Source organism: Schistocerca nitens, chromosome 2, assembly GCF_023898315.1.
Source record: "Schistocerca nitens isolate TAMUIC-IGC-003100 chromosome 2, iqSchNite1.1, whole genome shotgun sequence".
Classification (NCBI taxonomy): domain Eukaryota; kingdom Metazoa; phylum Arthropoda; class Insecta; order Orthoptera; family Acrididae; genus Schistocerca; species Schistocerca nitens.
In genome coordinates this window covers 840,670,713-840,697,740 of record NC_064615.1, presented here as the reverse complement: position 1 = coordinate 840,697,740, position 27,028 = coordinate 840,670,713, and the positions used below count along the sequence as shown (strand labels likewise).

Genomic DNA, 27,028 nt, shown 5'->3' with positions numbered 1-27,028 from the left:
GCGTTAGCGGCGCGTCACTAAACACGCCTTGCAGCGCCCAACAGCGAAGTTAAGACGCCGGCGAAAGTGGTGTGAGGCGACGCACGGAGGAAGAAGCGAGACAAGGCGAGGCAGGAAGAGGCGAGGCGAGGCTGCGGCGGCGCGCGGCGCGGCAGCCGCCGGCGCGTTTTTTTGCTCGCCGCTCCTCAGCCTCCCCTCCCCTCCCGCACCCCCTCGCGTGCACCGGCCCGCAGCTCCCCCCACCACGGCGGCGCGGCGAGTGCCGGGCAGCAGGCGCTAGCACGTGCGCCGGCCTGACTGAACAGCGCCGGCTGCGTTCCCACGGTCCCGCCAGCGCCGGCTGCGCGCACGCACGCAGCACGCATTCCCACGCACCGCTCCCCTGAAATGTGACCCCGCACATGCCGCCTGCCACCAGCCTCTCGCCAGTGGCGTAGAGCCTTCTGCCTTCCCTCTCTCCCCCCCCCGCCCCCTTTCCCTCCGCCGCCCCCGCGCCCACACTCGCTGGCCCTCTTCGTGCGTCACACCGTCGCCCCAGTTGATGAGACAGGAGGGGTGCGAGACCGACCGCAGCTGTTCCGCTGTGGAAACGCGCTTACCAGAACATAGCGGCGCTCCACTGCCCGACACCAAGAAATGCGATTCTATCCAATAACCTTCAACACGAAAGTTACTTACGTCACTTTCACGATTGCGTTTTTCCATAATATTGTCTTAGAACTAGTCCGCGGCTCGTGGTCTTGCGGTAGCGTTCTCGCATCCCGCGCACGGGGTCCCGGGCTCGATTCCCGGCGGAGTCAGGGATTTTCTCTGCCTCGAAACGACTTGGTGTTGTGTGTCTTTCGCAAGTCGCCGTAGTGGCGTCACAGAACTTGTGGAGCGACGGCCGAACCGCCCCGCGAGGGGTCTCCCGGCCACCAATGCCATACGCTCATTATTATTATTATCTTGGAACTCTTCCATTTGGTCCGTGTTTGCATAGAAAAACAGTAATGTGACAAATTGAGTCCGCTTTGATGCAAAACACCGTGTTATTTGTTTACTTCTTTATTATCCCAAACCAGTTTCGGCGACAAATATCACTGAAATGTCTTATAGGACAACAATCCAATGAGTTCCACCCAATAATATCAAAACAGCAGACTCTGTACACAATTTATTAAATTGCCAATACTAAACTCTTTTAAATAACAACAAATTCATATAACTTACAAAACTTAACAAATGGGTAAAGAGCGAGATTTAAAAACAATAACGGCGGCTTGCCACCATAAAACCAAGAACCTTTTACAACAGCGCTTTTAGAGTCTATCCAAAAGACAAAATCCAATAATAAGTTAACTTGGCATTATAATTTAAAATGATTGATATAAAAAAACTTTGAGAAAGGTAATGGCGCTTGGTACCATAAAAGGGGAGAAGCGCAACACCACAACCAATAAATATAATAACAAAATAATAATTTGATACAACCAAAGGGCGAGGGCAACTCCCAACACAATCACAGACTAGCCAGCTCTCAACACTTCGGAGCATTCCCACTAGAAACGGTCCCCGAAATAAACAGCTGAGAGCTCCCCGACATGCCTCCCACAACTGCCCATCACTTATGCACCTTGGTTATGTTCCGTAACACACGACAGATAGTATCAACACAAGGTAAAATTCAAAAATACAATATAACATCCCGACAGCACATGATAACCACAGCGCCGTTAACTCGGGCGCTCTTATAAGTGCCGGAAGCCAACACACACAAATCTCAAACAATTCTCGCTTCCTAAAACAAAAACAATAAAAGTCAAGCGCATATGAAAAGTCAAACCACAGTCTTAGAAGTGCCTTAACGACACCAAACGCGACTATTCCACCAAATTAATAATAACACAGAAAAAAAATACAGAACATGCCACTAAATGCTGTTACACAACCAAATTGACTACATCGTGTTGTTCAGGTCCCAGAAGACCACATATACCAAGCAGCAGTAATTCACTATGTATATACTGCGCAAAACCGCCCTTCTTAGGCAGACTTTACCCAACACATCGACTGCCAAAACCATGAACGCAACTCCGGGTAGGACTCCAGTTGAGCAAATAAATTAGTACCAACACACACAGCAAAAAGTTCCAACAATACTGTCCCACATCAGAAAAGTACATAAACCGCTGCTGGAGCTTCCAGGGAAATCTGAAGAGCCAACCGAGCCCTCACCCTAACCTGCCACACGACTCCAAAATTCAGCAACTAGTTGTCTCCGGGCCAGAGTATCACAGGACCCCGCCGGACCTCCACCTCAGACAGGCAGGAAGAACAAGTACGCCGACTCCAATTAATCACCACCGCATGGCCAGCACATCCGCCCCAGACCTCTCTGCTCATATTGCGAGGTACAACCATAGCGCTAGTCACTAACCGGTCAGGCAGAGCGAACTTCACGTTCCGTGCAATACCCGGAAACCGACTACCCTCTCGCTTTCCGCCGGCCACCGCAAACACACGCCAGCGACGTCATAGCAAATCGCCACCGGAGCGCCACCCGCACCAGGACAGCGAACTATAACCGATTACAGTGCGCGCTCTGAACAAGATCACAGGTTAGCGACGCGCGCCATATCTATCACCATCATCAGTGGGTTTTTTAAATCTGAAACATGGAGAAATTTGTATGGTTGTACAAACACAGTAAAACATTATTACATTTTTACAAATCGTCTTTTGAAATGTAGTTTTATACTGATACTTTTATACTACCTTATTTATTGTATGCTACAGCATGTTTTAAGCTATTATTGGCGCTGTTTCTGGCATATTTTCTGTGCTCTTTTTTCTGTTGCCATCTTTTTACATAGCGAACACCATGTCATCTGAAACCATGGAGCGGCTGTTAGTAAACAAATACTCAAAGGTGAACTTCGTATGTCAGCAGTATATACTGGGTGATCAAAAAGTCAGTATAAATTTGAAAACTGAATAAATCACGGAATAATGTAGATAGAGAGGTACAAATTGACACACATGCTTGGAATGACATGGGGTTTTATTAGAACCGAAAAAAGTAAAAAAATACAAAAGTTCAAAAAATGTCCAACAGATGGCGCTTCATCTGATCAGAATAGCAATATCATTCACGCGTCTGTCGGACATTTTATGAACTTTGTTTTTCTTTTTGGTTCTAATAAAACCCCATGTCATTCCAAGCATGTGTGTCAAGTTTTACCTCTCTATCTACATTATTCCGCGGTTTATTAAGTTTTCAAATTTATACTGACTTTTTGATCACCCAGTACTTGGGGTTGTGGTAGTGTTGTGAAAGCCAGTTATTTTGGTGTGTATTTAGCTGTTGCTTAGCTATTCGTGTACTCACGTTCGTTGGATGGTGTGTGGCTGCTTTTTACACAGAAAAACAAAACGTCTGCGCTTTGTTTCTGATCCAGAATGTTACGCCATCTTGCTGTTCGCGTGTGTCGCGAGAGGCGTATCGCAAGTGGCGAGAAAGGCTATGAAAAACTGTAGCGCGAATTACGACGACTTCTGTTCATTGTTTATGTCTCTGTGTGTGATGGGGAAGTGGTTCTTTTGCGTGCGTGTGCTTTCTGTTCTGTGTCCTTGGTCAGTTCTCTCAGAGCGGTAAAGAGTGCGTTGTTCCAGAGTGTTGTGTTTTCATTTATTACATTTTTCCCTTCGACTATAGCCTTTTGTATGTGGTAATTAGTTTTGTCGGTGGAGTTATGGTTCAGCCACATAAAAAAGAAAAATAAACTCTGATGGTATGAAATTTCGACGCTGTTGATACGATAATAATAAAATGCAGACATTGGAGCTTTGGACACATCGGTCTCTTTGAAATAGATGGTTTGCGCAGCTGATTTTCATCATTTCCCATTCAAGCCTCCATCGGTAGATGCGTCTAAGCACTGTTACAAGTGCCTCTTTGAATATCACAAGCAAAAATCTTACGTGTACACCTCCCGCACTCTACGCGTATCCTTCACGGGTGGTCCATCCGTCTGCACGAAAACGAAAGCTGCGGAAACAAAAAACATACCTGACTGTGCAAGATTGTAATGCAGAGGTGTAGAAACTGGCGTCGCTAGTAAAAAGCTGTCATTAGCAGCAATAAACCGAGGAAGGGTGTGTAACGGAAAGTGACGAATACTTTCTTCCCACTGCCAACCAATTGGCCGGTCGTTAACGTCCTGAACGCCTAATGGACCTCCGTCGACGCAAGTGAAAAAGGCAACACTGGTTCATTACACAACTTGCACAACAAGGCCGTAAGAGGTTTGCTTTCGTATTTCGCCTTTTGTTGTGACTAATCTTCGTTACTGCAAGTTTCGGAACCACAGCGATATTACCATTCCTATAGTAGACATACGAGGGAAAAAAATATGCTCGCGACTGGTGTCATTCATTAAGAACGTAACTAATCGTTTTCTAAGCGTCTGTTTAGGCCAGATTATGACAGTTTGAAGTATTGCTTTATTAGCAGTGTATTTCGTCAGTAGTCTGGAAATTATTGCCGTCTTGATAAACAAATCGTCTGTTGACGCGGTGGCTAAGTCGGTAAACGTTGAATTACGAATCCAAAAGGAGATTCAGTCCTTATTTGGATCTAGCAGCCACCTACAGCCGACCTCCCCCCACCCCTTCCGCCCACCTTGTAACTGACGAGGCAAGCGAGGTAACCTCCAATAAGATAGCTCCTAGAACAGCACAACGGTATTCGAACCTGTTACGGATTAAGGCTCATTTCACCATACGATACCAAATCGTTTATCTCAACACGCGTTATTTACTTGAACAGCAGTTAAACAGGGTGCCCCAAAAGGACATTCGAAGCAAAAACGTACAATACACCTGGGCTCTATGAACACTTCTGCGGCCGGCCGAAGTGGCCGTGCGGTTAAAGGCGCTGCAGTCTGGAACCGCAAGACCGCTACGGTCGCAGGTTCGAATCCTGCCTCGGGCATGGATGTTTGTGTTGTCCTTAGGTTAGTTAGGTTTAACTAGTTCTAAGCTCTAGGGGACTAATGACCACGGCAGTTGAGTCCCATAGTGCTCAGAGCCATTTTGAACACTTCTGCGATACTGTGAAACTCATCTCTTGTACTGACAGATTTTTGCTTTCCATATTTTGAGAGGTGGTGGTACGGACCAAAACAAAAAAGTCTGTTAACCATGCGCTCTGAAGTGATTACCTTAAGGGCTATGAACAGCTGTTCATCTTCGCTGTTGATAAACGCTTCTCTTCTACTGAACGAGTGCAAGTAGCTCTTAAGGTATGCATTTTAGAGCCCATGTTTACTAGATTTTTTTTTCCTCTGAGTGATCTTTCCTGTCACATCCATGAGTATTGACCGTTAATCGTGCGACGCTCTGTATACAGTACGACAGGGCTTCCCAACCTGTGGTCCGCGGACCCCTTTGGGGTCCGCCGGTTGTTTCTAGGAGGTCCGCGGCCACCTTTCACCAAATCGTGTAAAATAATGAGTAAAATTATTGAGTAAAAATGTGAAAATCAAATTCATCACTTTTTTTCGTGTGAAAAACATGTGTACTTTTACTTCAGGTCGTATCCCCAAGCAGCCTTTGCGGTTCCTAAGTGAGAACGTATACACAGTTTAGTGCCGGAGAATGCGGCTTCTCTGATCGACTGTTTAGCAACAATACGGGGGTCGTCTGTGCGCCGGCTCACGACGCTAATTGCGCTGAAACCTTTTACGCATGCGCGGAGCGAGCTTTGTCGACCAATCACAGCGTTCGCTGGCACGTATGCGGCCCCAGGCATCATTAAATGTTAAACTTGCTTTTTCAGTGCACTACCTGTTTCATAAGTCGATTTTACACCAGTTTATTACTTCTAACATGGATCGGTGGCTGAAGTCAGAATCATTGAAGAAGGCTGCAGTTTCTCCATCGCCTTCACAACAAGGGAAGTTTCCCGTTGAAATCAATGAGGAGGGAGAACGACCAAAATAAGGCTTTACATACATTTGAACATTTTTCTTCGGATTTCACGAAAAACCACACACACACACGACTTACGAAATATGCATGCTTGTAACACCGTAAATCCCTACGAAAAACATTCTTTTAAATTGACTCTTTTCGATCAAAGACAATTTTGCAGCACAGCTTAGGTTAACTGCGAAAGTGACACTTGAAATACGAGGACGTCAGAACCAGAGTATACAGTCAAAAACTCGACTGGAAACTTGATTCTAGTTTTGGCGTCCGCCAGCTTCCCCTCCTTAGCTAGCCTTTGGATGTTGAATTTCATGCTTGCAAGAGATATCAGCAACTTGTGCTTCCAAACCATAAAATTCACCACTCAGTCCCTAGCTAAAGAAATGACGTCGACGCACGTCAGAGTCTATGTCAAGGTTACGTTCGGCATTTTAACATTGTCTTTCTTTTCTAACGTCACTGTATTCCAATGTAGCTCTTTCTGTTAACCCAAGCTCTGACTGAAAATGGACTTTGATTGGAACCGGTCAGTTACTTGTTACTTGATGTAATTTCTAAAATAAATTTTAACCACGTGAAACCATGTTGTACATCTCTGACATACAGTTCAACTGAGGGATATAGGGAGGAAAGTTAAGTGCTGATGTCACGTCAGCGTCTTAGTCATTAGAGTCGGAGAACCACAGCAGCTGACGAAGGATGAAGAAATCAGCTGTGTTCTACCGAAGGAACCATCCAAGCTTTCATCAGATGGGACTGCGACCTGGCACCTTTCGTATAGTCAGAGCTAAAACTAAAGTCGCAAAGAGCGTCGTCCAGGAAGAAAGTAGTTTTGTGTGTAGAGAACCGAAAAGAAAATGAACAGCAGAAACTAAAGTGTCAAGCTATACGTAGCCTTCAAACTGGAGCCTGTATCGGAGCTGCGTTCCAAGCAAACTGACTTTCTTTTGGCGGGAAACCAGAGCATCGCAGATATTCACAGGCGCTTGAAGAGCGTCTGCGGAGACTTGCTAGTGACCAAAAGCACGATGAGTCGTTGGACGAGGTGTCCGTCATGATCACAACAAGGTCGCATAAACCAGTCCGATATACGGCGTGCGGGCAAGCCGCACAAAGTTGTGACTCCTGCAATGTTGGAACGTGCGGACAGTCTCTCCGAAGTGATCGACGGATCATAGTCAAGCACCTCACAGCACAACTGGACGTCTCTGCTTGCAGTGCTGACACATTCGTCCACCAGTTGGTGTACTCACAGGTGCACGTCCGCTACCCTCAGGAGACTGAAGAACCAACTTCAGAGTGTTTGTCACCACAAAAATGGAAACGGACTTCTCCTTCTCCATGAAAGTGCAAGGCCTCACACAAGTCTGCGCATTGAGATGAGCTCAGAAACTTGATTGGACTGTTCTTCGCCGGCCGGGGTGGCCGAGCGGTTCTAGGCGCTACAGTCTGGAACCGCGCGACCGCTACTGTTTAAGTTAGGTTTAAGTAGTTCTAAGTTCTAGGGGACTGATGACCCCAGAAGTTGAGTCCCATAGTGCTCAGAGCCATTTGAACCATTTTTGAACTGTCGTTCCTCATCCACCCTACAGCCCCGATCTCGCACCTTCCATCTGTTTGGCCAACGAAAGATACCCTCCGCGAGAAGCAATGTCTGGATGATGCAAAGGTTACTGATACAGCAACATGTTGTCACCGACGTCGACCAGTAGAGTGGTACCATGCGGGCATCCAGGCCCTCAAAGTAAGGTAGCGTAAGACGATCGCATTGAACGGTGAATGTGTAGAAGGTTTTGTAGTCAAAAGAGTGGGAAATAATGTGGTGTATCGGAATCCTGAATAAAACCAAACTGCTTTCACAAAAAGAAAGTGTTGCATTACATATTGAGCGCCCCTCGAAGGAACCGTCGCGCCACTTCGCTCCGTTTCAGCCCTGAATAGCTCAAATGGATGGAGCTGAACTACATAAGTCTTTCCGTAATTTTTTTTTTGTCACAGTGTCTAGTCCTTCCACTCTCAGCTCGGCTTATTTATTTTTGATGTTGCGAGGAGAGAAACAAACACGGGCATCGCGCCACTTCGCTCCCTTTCGGCTCTGAATAACCAGATGGGTGGAGCTGCAATATATCAACGTTTTCGTAACAGTTTTTGGAGAGTGTATAGTTTTTGCACTCCAAGCTCGGTGTTTATTATTTTCGCGTATTTTTTTGACGTCGCTACGATAGAAACAAACACTGCACAGCTGTTATGCCAGAACTGAGAGTTTTCTTTTTTTTTTCAGATACACTAATGAAGTACCGCTAGAGGAAATGCGCATTTCCTCTGACGCGCAAAATACGTATTACGACAGATTTCTCCAGTGCGCGCTCGTCAAAATCACAGGACTTTTAAGAAGAAAATATCCCTCTTCCTCTATTTTACAGAATGATGCGGTTGGCTCTTGAGTTCTTTCAACAGCTCACCGTCCTCAGTTCGCATTCTGTTAGAGGAATGAGTTCCTTTTGGAAAGCCACTCTTCTCTCCTACAGTCAATATGTACTGTTTCACGCGAGACTTGGCTTGCTACTGAACGACGGAATACGTGTGTGAGTCGACATGCGCACGTTTAATCAGATGTGTGTCAGAAGCAGAAACAGGCGATTAGCGAACTTACATCGGCTTAGAACCCAGGGTAGAATTTATTATTTTTGTTTTACTGAGGCCTGAAGGTGCTGGCGCAGGTGCAAGCATTACATCACCGACTCCTGCAATTACTGCCAACTCGCTGCCAACTTTAAGCCGGATGTCTTGATTCGAGCTGCGGTTAATCGTTTTCTCGTAATAAGAGGAGAAATCGAATTAACGCGCGAGATTAGAAGAGATGCCACAACCAAAGAAAGCTGTCGCGAGGCGAGTTTCTCTCACTCGAATTTCCAACAAACTGGAAAATTACGCTTACGATGAGCGCACTTCATTTGTTCATTTGGTGCCATTTGCTGAAGACGACAATGACGAAAGCAAGAGACAGCCCATGAAAATTATAAATGTCGTGTTAAGAAGTTTCGTCATTAAGCATCTCCGCCAAAAGGCATTACACAATAGCTTACCAGTGATCCACGAAAGCTATTTTTTCGCTTATACACAGAAATAAGGGTATATTCGACTATATTTCGGTTAACGAATCTCGGTAGTGCGGTACTGGGTTTGTATCTAAGACGAGCAGAGATAAAATTTCTATCGTAGTTTTTCCATGACTTCACGCGAATGATGGGATGTTTCCCTAAAAGAACTACGGTAGATTTCTCACACTTTCAATGTCCTAGCGACGTCGACGAAAGCGATTGTTCTTTTGCAGTTAAACACAGCTTGAATTTCTCTTGTCTTAGGTCAGTTCCTCGCGAAAGCCACAACAAATTTATTCATATTTACTACGTCACTGACTGAGAATGTTTATTTCAGTCAAAGCTCACAAAATTGTTTAGTCAGTAATGTTAACAGCCCATAAATATTGCTTGGGCGATGGCCACATCAAGACATGATAGGCGTCAACGTTTAACTGAGGCTTCTTCTAGAATCTAGAGGATTATATACTCTGAACAAAGCTTGTAGATTTTTCACCCATCTCTATAGGAACATATCCGTTGTATAGCGAAGCTCAACCAACGACGTCGTGTTCCATGGATGAATGTTGGCAGATTGCCAGTGTGCCACGAATGATTTCGATCGAATAAATTGAAATTAAATAAATATCTGAAGCAGTGGCCTAACGAATATTAACCTTCTTCGGACACCTCTACCGAATGGATGGAAATAGACTAACAAAACAAATACTCCTATATTTCTGGAAGAAGAAATCGACAATAGAATGGATTACAGGGAAGATCTAGAAGGAAACAACATCAAAGAATCAGAAATAGCAGAAAGAAACAGTTTTAAAAATAAAATACTAAATTTGGAAGGCTTTCAAAGCAGTAGAAATAAAAAATCGGGAACAACATGGACAGAAGAAAGGATGAGATTTCAAGGGGAGAAAATCAGGGAATACTGAAAAAATAGGAAACAACAACAAAGGAAGAAGAGGTATTGAAGTTGTTAACGTGATCCTAGTCGGTCAATACGACTGCAAAAAAAAGTAAAATAAAAATAAAAAAAGACATTCCACACAGTTTTTTTAGCCTAACGCTTGGCATATTTCAGGGATTGTTATCCATATTATGGTGCTTCTGACACAATTGGCTAATTGAAACATGGAATTAAGCGTATCACATGGATTGAGTTTAATTACATGGTTTCATGCCTTACCTCAACTGGCCATTAGTTTATGAATACACAGTGTCTGGCATAAAAAGTGATACACCCGTGAGCAATAGTTTTCGAGTTGTTGGGTTTCATTCGAGCTCAGATTTTCTCGCGATCCTGAGGATTTATCCTCTTCGGTCTTGAGTTTAGATTTTGTGACTGAAGAGTTTATATTGCTGGTCAGTGCGTTGTTACGGCATAAAATAAGACTAAAATACTAAATTAAAAAAAACTGGTGTTATTCACCAAAATTTTAGGACATGCTCAAAGCACTTAAATTATCTTACTGCTGATATGGCGAGCTGCATCAAACTAGTCTCAGGACTGAAGACCACAACAATGGCCGGCCGGTGTGGCCGTGCGGTTAAAGGCGCTTCAGTCTGGAACCGCGTGACCGCTACGGTCGCAGGTTCGAATCCTACCTCGGGCATGGATGTGTGTGATGTTCTTAGGTTAGTTAGGTTTAAGTAGTTCTAAGTTCTAGGGGACTGATGTTAAGTCCCATAGTGCTCAGAGCCATTTTTGAACCACAACAACAACTGCTGATATTTAGTTTGTGGGCGTAAGGCCGTGGTCCAAGGCATAATGCTCTGCCGAACGTTTCGTCTTCCAATGTTGGAAACATCGTCAGAGACTGTAACGACTCAGAAGGCATTTACAGATTTAAACAAGTCCAGCAAGCCGAACTGTTTGTATGTATCCACGCAACGGTCGATTCGTGACGTCATCAGACCGCTGCCTCAGATCGCAGAGTCCCGCCGACGTATGCTATGGAGCTTGTTTGGTGGAGGAGCTGGCGCCGTCTGTTTTATTTAGCACTGAGGCCCACAACTTGTCTAATTTCAGTCCTTCTTCCTGTCGACATTATTTTTGTGCTTTTGAATTTCTATGGCCTTTCGGTACATCCTAGCGTATTAATTATTAGATGTTACTAAAACCATGGTGTCAGAGAAATGACTGGTGGTTTCCCGGTAGTAGTGTATGATGTGCTACTGCTGATTTATCCGTCTTGCACCGGAGGTAATTGCTCCTGTGTTATTTGAGTTGGGTGTTAATGCTTCTGTTTGTAGTTCCTGTGTATACTGGTCGCAAGTGCAGTGGATTTCATACGCTCCCAACTTTCAGAGGCGAGAGGCGTAGGTCCTTTGCAGTGTTCAAATATTCGCGCACATTTATTTATATTAGAAAATATGTGAGATATGTGCTGCATTCAGAAAAAATCGTTATCACATACCTAAATCTTGTGCATAAAATGCCCTGGAATGTGAAATCGTATGTCGCTCCCGAATGTAAACCCAGTCCTACATCGAAAAAATATACTGCTGTATTAAAGTGACGAAATAAACGATCGCTTATTCGGTGGAGTAGAGTATATTAACAAATTACGACACATTAATACATTCTAGTAAAAAATTGCTGAAAACAAATAGAAATTAACTTTATTTCTCGAAGGCATGCTGACACTCCGATAAACAGCTACCTTTAAGTTATGCTGGGACCTACTGGGAACATGTTCATGGTGTAAAGTATATGGTATAGTCAGACAAAGCGATTTTCTTTTATTCTCTGAGCTAGAAAAAATAAAGTTGGTTGTAGCGTATAAGCTACACAAGGCCAGAGTAGGTTGATGTATAAAAGGAACGTCATAGCTTTGCGTGCATGTAAGATAGACCACCTATGAACGTAAGATGTAGCAAACTACAGACAGCTTCACGCAAATAAATGTGCAGGTGCGTTGTTGCAACAGCGTTATTTGAATGTGGAGAACTTCCTTCACCCAGAATTATCCCGTAGGCCGTTGAAAATAATTCTATTGTACCTGGAGATGATCAGAGGATCGGAAACACAGTAGTAATTCTTGAGCAGTAGTTCTCGGCGGTTTTTACATATGGTGTTTATTCAAACAGTAACGAGCTGTGGAGCAAAAACTGGTTCAAATGGCTCTGAGCACTATGGGACTTAACAGCTATGGTCATCAGTCCCCTACAATTTAGAACTACTTAAACCTAACTAACCTAAGGACATCACACAACACCCAGCCATCACGAGGCAGAGAAAATCCCTGACCCCGCCGGGAATCGAACCCGGGAACCCGGGCGTGGGAAGCGAGAACGCTACCGCACGACCACGAGCTGCGGACAGCTGTGGAGCACCACCTGCACAAAATCTAAATGTTTATTACTTCCAGTAGGAATTTTTATTTATTCCTCATATTTTCCACAAAACGCTTTTCCTGAAAGAATCTCCGTTATGAAGAACATATTTCACTGCAATGACACCTTAAACGCGATGCTGCTGTATCTCTCTGGTAATGTCACTATAAGGCAACCACAAGGAAATTGCTAATTGTCAGCCGAACAGTTCTCTTCGACTTGCTCAAACAGGAAAACATAACAGCGTCATAGATCGTCATCAGAACGTACATGTTATCTTCTCAGTTGCGTGAAGAGATTGACAGAGCACTGAAAGACCTGAGTCGAAACAAGGCCCCGAGAGTACACAACATACCATTGGAACTACTGATGGCCCTGGGAGAGACAGTCCTTACAAACCTCTACCATCTGGTGAGCAAGATGTATGAGACAGGCGAAATACCCTCAGAATTCAAGAAGAATAGTAATTCCAATCCCAAAGAAAGCAGGTATTGACAGATGTGAAAATTCCCGAACTATCAGTTTAATAAGTCACAACTCCAAAATACTAACCCGAATTTTTTACAGACGAATGGAAAAACTGGTAGAAGCCGACCTCGGGGAAGATCAGTTTGGATTCCGTAGAAATGGTGGAACACGTGAGACAATACTGACCCTACGACTTATCTTAGAAAATAGATTAAGGAAAGAAAAACCTACGTTTCTAGCATTTGTAGACTTAGAGAGAGCTTTTGACAATGTTGACTGGAATACTCTCTTTCAAATTCTAAAGGTGGCAGGGATAAAATACAGGGAGCGAAAGGCTATTTACAATTTGTACAGAAACCAGATGGCAGTTATAAGAGTCGAGGGGCATGAAAGGGAAGCAGTGGTTGGGAAGGGAATGAGACAGGCTTGTAGCCTCTCCCCGATGCTATTCAATCTGTATATTGAGCAAGCAGTAAAGGAAACAAAAGAAAGATTCGGAGTAGGTATTAAAATCTATGGAGAAGAAATAAAAACTTTGAGGTTTGCCGATGACATTGTAATTCTGTCAGAGACAGCAAAGGACCTGGAAGAGCAGTTGAACGGAATGGACAGTGTCTTGAAAGGAGGATATAAGATGAACATCATCAAAAGGAAAATGAGGAAAATGGAATGTAGTCGAATTAAGTCAGGTGATGCTGAGGGAATTAGATTAGGAAATGAGACGCTTAAAATGATAAAGGGGTTTTGCTATTTGGGGAGCAAAATAACTGATGATGGTCGAAGTAGAGAGGATATAAAATGTAGACTGGCGGTGGCAAGGAAAGCGTTTCTGAAGAAGAGAAATTTGTTAACATCGAGTATAGATTTAAGTGTCAGGATGTCGCTTCTGAAGGTATTTGTATGGAGTGTAGCCATGTATGGAAGTGAAACATGGACGATAAATAGTTTGGACAAGAAGAGAACAGAAGCTTTCGAAATGTGGTGCTACAGAAGAATGCTGAAGATTAGATGGGTAGATCACATAACTAATGAGGAGGTACTGAATAGAATTGGGGAGAAGAGGAGTTTGTGGCACAACTTGACAAGAAGGAGGGACCGGTTGGTAGGACATGTTCTTAGGCATCAAGGGATCACAAATTTAGCACTGGAGGGCAGCGTGGAGGGTAAAAATCGTAGAGGGAGACCAAGAGATGAATACACTAAGCAGATTCAGAAGGATGTAGGTTGCAGTAGGTACTGGGAGATGAAGAAGCTTGCACAGGATAGAGTAGCATGGTGAGTTGCATCAAACCAGTCTCAGGACTGAAGACCACAACAACAACAACAACAACCTTCTCAGTGTAATGAACGCCTTTTATAAAAGTAAAGAATATTATCTGTCGTGTAAGGGATACGCAAGTTGCTGAAGTGGCGTCCAATAGAGGGACTTGCATCAGACCACTGAGCCACACTAAATTATTATCATTATGACTATGTATACACAGAATTAAGTTCGCATGGAACCTGCAGAGCGCGAGTCCACCTCGCAGTTGTTGGCTTGTCTTTATCATTAAATAGATAATTATGAGGCAGAGTTTACAGATTATACAGTGATTCCCTATACATCCTCATTTTATCTTGTGACTGTGTGAAGAAGACAACCAGCTGGTCGACAAAGGTAAGAGTTTTGTGAGATGCTCATGTGATTGTGCCGAAAAAAATATAAAAATATTCGAACGTAAGCCATTCACTTAATAAGCAACAAACTTTTTTTCCCAAAAATCGATAATATTGGTACGATGTACTCTCCTCCGTGGGCTGCACGGGAGCTTGCACAGTATGCAAAGTGAGTCGCATAAGACGTAAGAAACTCCTCTATGTCGTGAACGGTCCAAGATATCGGACACTTCTGCCAAAAAGTTTCATCATCAAGTTTAAAGAGGATTGAATCACCGCTCTCATCTTTTCGGCAGCTTTCGAACGCCGTTAAAGAAGGTGCATCATTCCGTTTAAAGGACCGTGCAAGCTGCACTATGTCGGTTGAGGCAAGAGGTAGGAGGATAAAACATAATATTGCGCACCATTTTGTGTACTAGCATTTGCTAAAAATCTCGTTTCGATATCTTGAGCCGTTCACGACATAAAACGAGTGTTCCGTCTTACGCGACTCCTGTAGATGAGGGAGCAAAATATTTACGTGTTACGCTCGCAATATTCCGTAATGTGCGTGCATAAAAGAGATAGAAAGCGGAAGGTTTGACTGTGCGGATGGGCGATGACGGGCAGCGCGTGTCGGACAAGGCGCGACTTGGCGCGTGTATCGGCTCGCGCGGGTAATTGATTGCGGCTGCCTAGCCTCCTCTGGGCTGGCCTCGGCGGCCGCGGCGCGCATGCGCCTGGCGGCGCGCCGCGGCGCGGTCACGTGCTCGCGCGTGGCGGCAGCTGCTCGCCTCGCCTCCACAGTGGCTGCACCCGGGCACAGGTGGCCGGCCGGCGGCCGCCCGCCTGCCGCTGTGGGAACTCGCGGGGCTGCGACTTTCCCACGATCGGCGCACACCTGGCCCGCTTATATAACCGCCGGCGCGGGCGGCGCTCCGGCTCATTCTCGCTCCGGCAGCCGTGGCGTGAGCATCTACCACTGTACACTCGCTGGCGGTACCCTCTCTCTCGTGTGTTCGGTGCTCCGCGTACTCGTCAGCCCGTTGTGCAGTCTCGGTACTTAGCGAGTTTTTACCGTTGGTGTTTTCTTCGCTGTGCAACCCTGGATTTCGACACTTCTGAAGGCATGATGGCAACCGAGATGGAGCAGTTGCAGCCGATTTCGAGAACTTACCAGTACAGGAAGGTACGTTGAATTTTCCGAATTTTTTTTCCGTGACAAATTCTTATAGTCTTTCACCTTAGTCGCGTGTCGTGTGTTAGTGGTAGTGTTATGCTGCGGTTGTAGCTTCTATTGATCAGTTTCCTACTCGAGAGCAACAGTCATTCGATAACACTGATGAATTCGAATGTGTTTCACTCAGTGGCTGACATTTCTTCGTGTGTTTTTTTAACTTAATGGTTCAACATTCACACTTCAAGCGAACCACATTAGTTTCGTGCTTTAAAAGTTGGTTCTAATAAATGTTTACGTTTGGGGCCTCGGTCTTACGCCGTTTTTATAATTTTTTTATCTGACACTTCGAACTGTTTACATTTCTATCGCGCTTTATTGCAGTTTAAGAAAAATTTCATGTCAATATGCTAATCACGTTTGTGATCATTTCCTGCTTTTAACTTCACTGCTGCTACCTGTCAACGCACGTACTTTCGCGTGTTTATTTATTTATTATTATTATTTTTTTGTACTTTGTTTTGCAATTTTTGCTACAGAATATTATTTCCTTTTCTCCGGTGTTATTTCGTTGTTCATGTTTAGGCAAAGTATGCGAAGGAAAGTGTTGTCGATTTTTTTTTGTTCGCACTGTACTTGCAACAAATGCCGTGACATAGATTTCGTAATTTGAACTCTGCATTGACCGACTATTCTATTGCAAGGAAAAGCAGGAAATAAAGAAATTTTAGTGATACATTTTTCAACCACTTTGCTGAAGGCAATAAATTTTCTTCTCATAACGAATAGTAAATTTAGCAGTGTGTCACAAATCTGGACAGCGAATACATGTTGAAAATTGTTTACGAGTTTACTTCGGGAGTTTTAAAAGATGTTCACTTGTAGGTGGAAACTGAGCCACTTGAAGTACGGTACTTTGCGTCACGTATTAACTGAAAATGTAAACTTAAGGGAAAAAAATGTTTGTTCAGTGGTAGTAGTTGTTTGTAGCATTAGTAATGCTCACTGCTGGTTGGCGTGTGGCATGTGACTAACGGAGCACTTGTTTGTCTTTTGCAGGTTATGAAACCGATGCTCGAACGGAAACGTCGGGCGCGCATCAACAGGTGCCTGGACGAGCTGAAGGAGCTGATGGTCGGCGCCCTGCAGGCGGAGGGCGAGAACGTGAGCAAGCTGGAGAAGGCCGACATCCTGGAGCTGACGGTGCGCCACCTGCGGCGGCTGCGACGCGAGCACCGCCTGGCGGCCAGCCCCGTAACTGACTCGGACCGCTTCCGCGCCGGCTACACGCGCTGCGCCGCCGAGGTGTCCCGCTGCCTCGCCGCGACGCCCGGCGTCGACGTGAGTCTCGGCACGCGTCTCATGACGCACCTCGGCCACCGCCTCAACCAGATGGACAAGACGGCGCCTCTGTCCGTGGTCGTGCCCGGCCAGGCGTCGCCCTCGCCCTCCCCCGTCGCCAGCGACGTCGACGTCGACATCGACGTCGACGCCGACGCCGACGCGTCGTCCTGCTCGGAGATGGAGGCGGCGTCTTCGACGAGCTCCGGCGCGCCCTCTCCCGTGACGTACGCGATGCCGCTGACGCCCGCGTCTTCCACCTCTTCGCGGCAGTCCGACTCGCCCGGCGTCGTCGTCACGGAGACGGCGTCTTCCGCGGCCGCGGGACTCCTCCGGGTAGCCGACGTCACCGTCGCTCGGCAAGTGTCCGTCATCACCACCAAGGCTTCCGAGCCCGTCTGGAGGCCGTGGTGAACCGCTGCGCCAACGACCCATCTCAGTGTGACACAGTACAATTGTCAATTACTGGAGCACGCTCCTGTGTGCTGCACTTTGTAACATACGACTGCCATAAATCTTTCACTAGGTTAAGCGACTGATTGTCGGGAGCAATAATAAGGTGCCTGTAAAATATTAATAGACTGAGGCCAAATCTCTATATGTATGTTTTCAATTAATTTTTTTAGAAGACTGTTGAAAAGCTAGGGAGGGGCATGAGATACTGCTCAAAATTATTGCCGGAATTGTGCACTGATTAGCCTGTAATGTAGTGTGAACAATGGACACGTTGGTCACTCTTACTTTGTCAAAATACTCTGCATATTTTTTTTAAAAATTTAATTCGTATATTTAAATTTGTTCTAGAATTACATACGTCTTTGCGTCTGCAGAGTTTTTCAATTGTTATTTGACATATTTACCAAACCATGCAAAACTTTATTGTAATTTTAATAATATTTCAGTTACTACTTAATTGTCGTGGCCACACTTTGTGTACGACGAATATTTTCGACCACTTTCATCATATTCTTTCATTTGTGATTTATAATCAGAAAGGCACTGAATTCAAAAGTTTTTGTAGCTTTTAGTTAAGAACTTCAATGCCATTGCAAGAGACTGGAAACATGCTGTAAAAAAATAAGCAGACAGATTCTGTTATTACTAGTTTTTTCATAAGCCAATTTTTAATATCGTATTTTTCACTAGTGATCATTTTCGTTAATATACTTTGCACTGAATCTCGTATGGTTTCCATGAGTCTAATTCTGATCCTAGTAACAGATTTTAATTTTTTTTGTAGCTATTATATTAAGAAATTGTTAAGCACTGTAAGAGAATGCTAAACATTGCATTACATCTTCTCAGTGTAATTAAGGCTTTTGTACTGGGTGCAAGTGTTATGGTAAAAGCAGATGATGTTTTTTCTTAAATTTGTTTTTATTGTATGTGGTATGAAGGATCTCATGTGTTGTTATGTAGCATAGCTTTAATACGTATTACTGCACTGCGTCAAATCTTTTTGTGCTGCGCCAGAGAGCAGTATTGTGATATTTGTGTACCTGTGATACTTGACGAAAAAGTCGGAACAATTGTGATCGACTTATTAGCAAGACTGTATATGGTTATGTGATTGTTGGTTAACTGGTGTCTTGCAAACAAAGAATTTTGTATTACAAAGTAATCTGTGATACAATGATGACAATATAAATTAATACTGGAAATTACACCTGTGTTTCTGTCACTATATAACCCGCCATATAACCAATTCCTCATTCCCATACAACGTACAATTTTGTTACTTTTGAAATCGTGAAATTTGGAAAAAATTAGAAAATGTTGTTGCCCATGTTGTTACTGAGCGCAAGCCAGAAACATATTTCAAAAAAAGCAACTGTTTTTCATTTCGATATTCGTGAAAAAATTTATAAGTCACGAAAATCGTACATTCTTGTAGAGTTTATGACTGGCATAATGTATAATGAACTAAAAACTGCACGTAACGAATATTATGAAAGGTAAAACTGAATAGTAACAAAATTAATGAAGATATGAACAATCTTGTTTGTGTAAGACAGTGAATTACAAAAACCAAGAGAGAGACTGAAAAAAATAATGTTTTGGCAGATTGGTGCTTGAGTATACGAATGAATGGTGTTGTTAACACAAATCACTGACTTAAAAAAAATAGTATTTCGAAGGTAGTCTGAAAATAAAATGTTTGGGCAAACTGGCAATTAAAATACAAGTGACTGAGTGCTATTTCATGCTACAACACGTAAATGTATCATTTCCAAACTGTATAATGAATTAAGTTCACAGAAGCAAGAGAAATAACAAGTTATTCGATTGGTATTACAACGTACACTATCATGGAGAAAAAATGCTCAAAATCTACACGCTTCTTGGGTGAGACACTGCAAAACTACGTCAAAACAGATTCAGTTCCACAACAATTCTTTAAAAAATATTGAAGAAACACCGTCACTTCTTACTATTGCTCTACTATTAGTGTTATAATGTTCATTTCACGAGGTTTTTCTAGTTCAAAGTAATCACAGCACTACATAGTGACTACAGTTTTTCAGTTCATCCATATGTCATGTGAGAAACAGAACTGCGTCGCCTGTTAAGACATATTACAATTTCTAGATACAACATATCTCACACTTCCTGGTGAGATGTATTACACTACACTCTACTGGACAGTAGGCTTGATGATGCTTAAGAAACCACATTAAGTATAGTCACCAGTTTTTTTGCTGTTAGCCTTGTGACTGAATCAATACAGTATAAAAGAGAAGTAAATGACAGATACTGTCACCGTACATGTGCGTGTTTCTTACAGAAACTATTGTTCACTGGTGATATGTTCGGTGCTTAAACATCGTCGCAGCTTAACTATACAATGAAATTCACTTAATCAACACACACACGGAAAAATACCCGAATATGCAACCTGTTACGACACAAGAAAGAAAACAAATAAAGAAAGGCCGAAACCTTTTACAATTTTCAGTATACAGAATGCTTTTAGTTCTTTTGTCTGGAAGGCACGCTTTCATCTATGAATAGATAGAGTCTATTTTAAATTAATTCGAGACTTTGTGTTATGAATGTAACTGAGCTTGTCAATCCAAATGACAAGCTCGAAACGTGAAATATAGGTGAAGAAATACATAGACACGCCACGAACATCAAAATGGCAAGCGAACCATATACTACGAAGTGAATACACACATATGTAGATGCCCCAAATGCAACTTATCGAAAACGACAATGTTTGGTTTATTTGACAGCAAATCGAACGCGAATTCGAAATGTGGCGCTGTATGCTAGTAGTAGTGGCAATGGTCGACAGATGGCGTACGATGCCGCGGCACATGGTATACGCTGCAGCGTTTCACTCGTTCCTCGCCAGATGGCACTACAATCCAGAGGCAGTGGCTGCTATGAAATTGGCGCGTGCTAAGCTGCGGTTGTAATACTTCAGATACCATGATAAACCTTTGTTTTTCCTGAATACTATTTCTGCAGCTCTACGTGATACTTCAGTAACTGAAATGCTACTCCGAGAACATGGCATACTGCTCCAGATCGCCAGATAACTCTGCATTAAAGCTCTCCCTATTACTACTTACCGGTTAGTGATACACAGTACACTCACATGTACGTGTTCCTCTAAAGCGTCTGCATCTGTACATGTTTACATATGTGCTACGGGATTTGCCGGTGCAGTACATGGCAAAGGGCGTATTTCCAGTGTGTCACGACTCATTCATATAGGTGGGAACTTACAAATAGCCAGTTACACTTTATCACAGCACGCCAAGTAACTTTTATTGAATGCTGCACTACGAAGTAGCACAGATATATATAATACCATTTTTCAACACTGACACCAAGTCTCTACAAACAATGATCTGATCGTTCTATCAATCGTTCAGTTCCTCAACATTAAAAACCCGCCTTTTGGTCACAGCGCCATCCGAGAATCGCCGTGTGAATGTCGTCATCGTTGAGAAATGTTTCCCAGTAGATCTTCTTTTAGGCTACCGAAAAGAAAGAAATTGCATTCTGCAAAATCTGGTCTGTACGACTAATCACCATCATCCACGTCTGGTATAACGGGAGTAGGGCTCGTTATGAATATGAAAGAAGGGCGGAGTCTGTTCTACATTGAACAGTTCAGTGATAGGGTTGTTCTCATCAAAACCGACAGTAAACCAACACCGACAACTATAGTTCAGTTACAGGTGCCGACGACGCAAACAGAATATGATGAGACAGAGAAAGTATATGAGAATGTTGAATGGGTAATTCAGTATGTAAAGGAAGATGAAAATCCAATAGTCATGTGGTATTGGAATGTGGTTGTGCGGGAAAGTATAGAAGAAAAAGTTACAGGAGAGTATGGGCTTGGTAGTGAAGGGTCTCTGCATGAGCCTCTTCATGATTTTGCCATACCACACAGCTTCATTTGTTTTCCAGTGGCACCTCAATTGTTGGCGCAAATGGTCTATTACCCTAGATTTAAAGAAGAACAGGGAAAAGACTGAGCAGCTGAGTGTGTTAGTGGCGGCCACAGTATATTATCCATATTTCGTTTTAACATTTCATTAGGTTCTTGTCGGAGCCCCACACGCATGTTTGATACATTTAAGTGCCATATTTCAATGTATCTATTCTTTCCTCTTCTTGTCCGAGGAGTTGAATGTAGGGGAGAGCGGGGCATGTTGAGACAAATTTCAGATTTTATTTTTTAGAAAAAAATGCCTCTGAGTACTATGGGGCTTAACTTCTGAGGTCATCAGTCCCCTAGAACTTAGAACTACTTAAACCTAACTAACCTAAGGACATCACATACACCCATGCCCGGGGCAGGATTCGAACCTGCGACCGTAGCAGTCGCGCGGTACCAGACTGTAGCGCCCAGAACCGCTCGGCCACCCCGGCCGGCTATGTTTTTACATTTTTGTTTTAATTTTGTTTTAATTGGGAAAATTATGATATTATACTTATGATATTGTACTTCAATTAGTGGTGCACTTTTCTATGGTATTGACGCTTTGATTAACCACATATATCTCCCAATATTAAAATATTTGTTTAATGCTGCAAAGTGTATCAATGTTCCCCACATGGGGGCAAGTTGATACTAGCGAGAGGCAAGTTGATTCAACTGTATAAATAATAAGCTAATTGACATTAAGGTAGCAAATAATCACTCAGTAGAAAACATTTATTAAGCGGAATATAGTACAAAGGTAACGTAAGACATATTATTAACTTATTTTAAACACACAGATCATTAGATTGTGTCCATAACCTACTCAAAATCACTGATTACAAAGTCAGATGTACAGTTAATACAAGTGTACATCTTACAGTCTTTACCACAGTCTATATGGGCCCACTCTTTGCAAGAAATGCACTGTATCCAGTCCTGACCTGGCTTGGATTCGGAGAATGGCTCCAAACATATGAGACACAAGGCGTCGTTCTCTTCCTCAGACTCTGATGCAACCTTCATTTTATTATTTGGGACGCATTTCTTTTTCTTCACCTTGTTCTTCTCCTTAGTCTGACTCTCTATCATTTTAAAAAGCGTTTTTTTGGCGTTTTCTGACTTGGCTACCATTTTTAGCTTCCTTTTCTTTGGCTTCCTCTTCCAGTCTCTCCTTTACTGGTGTGCTAGTAAGGACAGCGGATTTTAAAGGTTTCTTCCCTTTTTTGATATTTTTTAGCTCTCCAGCTTTAGGGTAGGGGCGGATGTCTTGAGGGCTTACAGTGAATACACCTAGAGAAACATCCTTACTTGTAGATGGAACTGCAGTTGTAGTCTCAGTTCGGTTCACTTCGGACTCTAGACCATCAGCGTTGCTTGTCCCAGCCTGAGAAGTCTTGACAGTGCTGTCTTGTGAAGTCATCTCTCTATCCGTGACTGCGCTGGACAAGAAGTCATCATCAGTAAACACTTCTCTGTTGTATGGCGCGATTCCTGTTGCTTGAAATCCAGATACAATATTTGTAGGATTTATGGCTCTAGGTAGTGCCATTTTACTATGCCAGGAATGTCGTAGATTGTTACAGTTTTCCCTGCATTGTTGATCATCCAGTCGTCGACTAAAGCGAAGTAAAATTTCTTGGAAGGTCCATAAACTGACCTGTCAAGCGGTTGCAGGCGGTGGGAAGTGTGCGGGGGAAACGACATGACGATACCATTTTCTTTGCAGAAGTTGAGCACTTCAATAGAGAAATGTGATTCATGGTTATCCAAAACCAACAAGCAGGGATTGCCCTGGGTAGATCTTACGTGGCCGTGAAAATGTTTAATGAACTTCAAAAACGATTCAGATGTGATCCATCCGGATGGGTAGGAAGTGCCAATACATCCTGGTGGTCCGTTAATGATGAAGTGATCCTTGAAGAATACTCTTGGAAATATGAACATCGGAGGAACTGAGTTGCCGATGGCACTGACAGCCAATACCATAGTGACAGTCTGCCCCCTTTCCGCTGACGTAGCTTTCCCTGCTTGGCGTACTCCTTTCTGAGCAACGATTTTGTTTGGTCTCTGAACTGTTTGCACACCGGTCTCGTCGACATTCCAAATATCCTTAGGTTCAAACTTGTATTTATCTGAAGTACTCTTCAAATCGTCAAAAAATAGATCAAATAGGCTTTATTAAAACTGGTAGCGCGACTAAGGCTCGTAGCCTCAGGCTCCCTGATTGATAGCCGAGGGTGTCTTTTCATAAATAAGCTAAACCAGTCCTTTGTAGCCATTTTATGGTTAATCCATGAATCACGCAATATAATGATATTCCTATTAGCCACAGCAAGTTCGTAAGTTAAAACTTTGATTTTTTGTGGTGTAAGTCCGTAGTAGATTTTAGAAGAGTGTGTTATATACTCTTCGAGTTGAGATTCTAATTGGTCTGGAAAAATTTGTCTTGGTTTGGCGTACCCCACTGCAACCGTTTGACATTGCGATTCATCTTTTTTTTCTTATAAATCTAAACAATGTCATTTTGTCGATCTCGAAGGCTACAGCTGCTTCCCCTAAAGACATGGTTTTGGTCTTGACGGCTTCATAGGCTTTTTAAAAGCTCTCATTCGGGACTTTCAGTCGATCTGTCTTCCTGGTATAATTCCGCACCATGTTTCTGTAAGAAAAGACAAAATTCTAATTTTTACAATATTGGGGTACGTTGATACGCTGTATCAATTTGCCGCAGCTACGCATATCAACATGTCCCATTGAATAAATGTCTCTTAAGACAAACGTAAGTCTCTAAAATATGTTGTGGTCTTCAGTCCTGAGACTGGTTTGATGCAGCTCTCCATGCTACTCTATCCTGTGCAAGTTTCTTCATCTCCCAGTACCTACTGCAGCTTACATCCTTCTGAATCTGCTTAGTGTATTCATCTCTTGGTCTCCCTCTACGATTTTTACCCTCCACGCTGCCCTCCAGTACCAAATTGGTGATCCCTTGATGCCTCAGAACATGTCCCACCAACCGATCCCTTCTTTTAGTCAAGTTGTGCCACAAACTCCTCTTCTCCCCAATTCTATTCAATACCTCCTCGTTAGTTATGTGAGCTACCCATCTAATCTTCAGCATTCTTCTGTAGCACCACATTTCGAAAGCTTCTATTCTCTTCTTGTCTAAACTATTTATCGTCCATGTATCACTTCCATACATGGCTACACTCCATACAAATACTTTCAGAAACGACTTCCTGACACTTAAATCAATACTCGATGTTAACAAATTTCTCTTCTTCAGAAACGCTTTCGTTGCCATTGCCAGTCTACATTTTATATTCTCTCTACTTCGACCATCATCAGTTATTTTGCTCCCCAAATAGCAAAACTCTTTTACTACTTTAAGTGTCTCATTTCCTAATCTAATTCCCTCAGCATCACCCGACTTAATTCGACTACTTTCCATTATCCTCGTTTTCCTTTTGTTGATGTTTATCTTATACCCTCCTTTCAAGATACCGTCCATTCCGTTCAACTGTTCTTCCAAGTCCTTTGCTGTCTTTGACAGAATTACAATGTCATTGGCAAACCTCAAAGTTTTTATTTCTTCTCCTTGGATTTTAATACCTACTCCGAAGTTTTCTTTTGTTTCCTTTACTGCTTGCTCAATATACAGATTGAATAGCATCGGGGAGAGGATACAACCCTGTCTCACTCCCTTCCCAACCACTGCTTCCCTTTCATGTCCCTCGATTCTTATAATTGCCATCTGGTTTTCGTACAAATTGTAAATAGCCTTTCGCTCCCTGTATTTTACCCCTGCCACCTTCAGAATTTGAAAGAGAGTATTCCAGTCAACATTGTCAAAAGCTTTCTCTAAGTCTACAAATGCTAGAAACGTAGGTGTGCCTTTCCTTAATCTAGCTTCTAAGATAAGTCGTAGGGTCAGTATTGCCTCACGTGTTCTGCCATTTCTACGGAATCCAAACTGATCTTCCCCGAGGCCAGCTTCTACCAGTTTTTCCATTCGTCTGTAAAGAATTCGCGTTAGTATTTTGCAGTTGTGACTTATTAAACTGATAGTTCGGTAATTTTTACATCTGTCAACACCTGCTTTCTTTGGGATTGGAATTACTACATTTCTCTTGAAGTCTGAGGGAATTTCGCCTGTCTCATACATTTTACTCACCAGATGGTAGAGTTTTGTTAGGCCTGGCTCTCCCAAGGCTGTCAGTAGTTCTAATGGAATGTTGTCTACTCCCGGGGCCTTGTTTCGACTTAGGTCTTTCAGTGCTCTGTCAAACTCTTCACGCAGTATCATATCTCCCATTTCATCTTCATCTACATCCTCTTCCATTTCCATAATATTGTCCTCAAGAACATCGCCCCTGTATAGACCCTCTATATACTCCTTCCACCTTTCTGCTTTCCCTTCTTTGCTTAGAACTGGGTTTCCATCTGAGCTCTTGTATTCATGCAAGTGGTTCTCTTTTCTCCAAAGGTCTCTTTAATTTTCCTGTAGGCAGTATCTATCTTACCCAAGATAAGCCTCTACATCCTTACAATTGTCCTCTAGCCATCCCTGCTTAGCCATTTTGCACTTCCTGTCGATCTCATTTTTGAGACGTTTGTATTCCTTTTTGCCTGCTTCACTTACTGCATTTTTGTATTTTCTCGTTTCATCAAGTACATTCACTATCTCTTCTGTTACCCAAGGATTTCTACTAGCCCTCGTCGTTTTACCTACTTGATCCTCTGCTGCCTTCACTATTTCATTCCTCAAAGCTACCCATTCTTCTTCTACTGTATTTCTTTCTCTCATTCCTGTCAATTGTTCTCTTATGCTCTCCCTGAAACTCTGTACAACCTGTGATTCTTTCAGTTTATCCAGGTCCCATCTCCTTAAATTCCCACCTTTTTGCAGTTTCTTCAGTTTTAATCTACAGTTCATAACCAATAGATTGTGGTCAGAGTCCACATCTGCCCCTGGAAATGTCTTACAATTTAAAATCTGGTTCCTAAATCTCTGTCTTACCATTATATAATCTATCTGAAACCTTTTAGAATCTCCAGGGTTCCTCCATGTATACAACCTTCTTTCATGATTCTTGAACCAAGTGTTAGATATGATTAAGTTATGCTCTGTGCAAAATTCTACCAGGCGGCTTCCTCTTTCATTTCTTAGCCCCAATCCATATTCACCTACTACGTTTCCTTCTCTTCCTTTTCCTACTGTCGAATTCCAGTCACCCATGACTATTAAATTTTCGTGTCCCTTCACTACCTGAATAATTTTTTTTTATCTCATCATACATTTCCTCAATTTCTTCATCATCTGCAGAGCTAGTTGGCATATAAACTTGTACTACTGTAGTAGGCGTGGGCTTCGTGTCTATCTTGGCCACAACAATGCGTTCACTATGCTGTTTGTAGTAGCTTACCTGCACTCCTATTTTCCTACTCATTATTAAAGCTACTCCTGCATTACCCCTATTTGATTTTGTATTTATGATCCTGTATTCGCCTGACCAAAAGTCTTGTTCCTCCTGCCACAGAACTTCAATAATTCCCACT

General features: G+C 43.1%; 1 protein-coding gene across 1 annotated transcript; it reads left to right on the top strand.

Annotated features, from left to right (window-relative positions):
- Positions 1–15,329: 15,329 nt before the first annotated feature.
- On the top strand, positions 15,330–18,689 carry LOC126237112 (enhancer of split mbeta protein-like). Its single transcript, XM_049946924.1, has 2 exons — positions 15,330–15,696; positions 16,744–18,689. Exons 1-2 carry the CDS (start codon positions 15,637–15,639, stop codon positions 17,437–17,439), a joined length of 756 nt encoding a protein of 251 aa, XP_049802881.1. The 5' UTR covers positions 15,330–15,636; the 3' UTR covers positions 17,440–18,689.
- Positions 18,690–27,028: the final 8,339 nt, after the last annotated feature.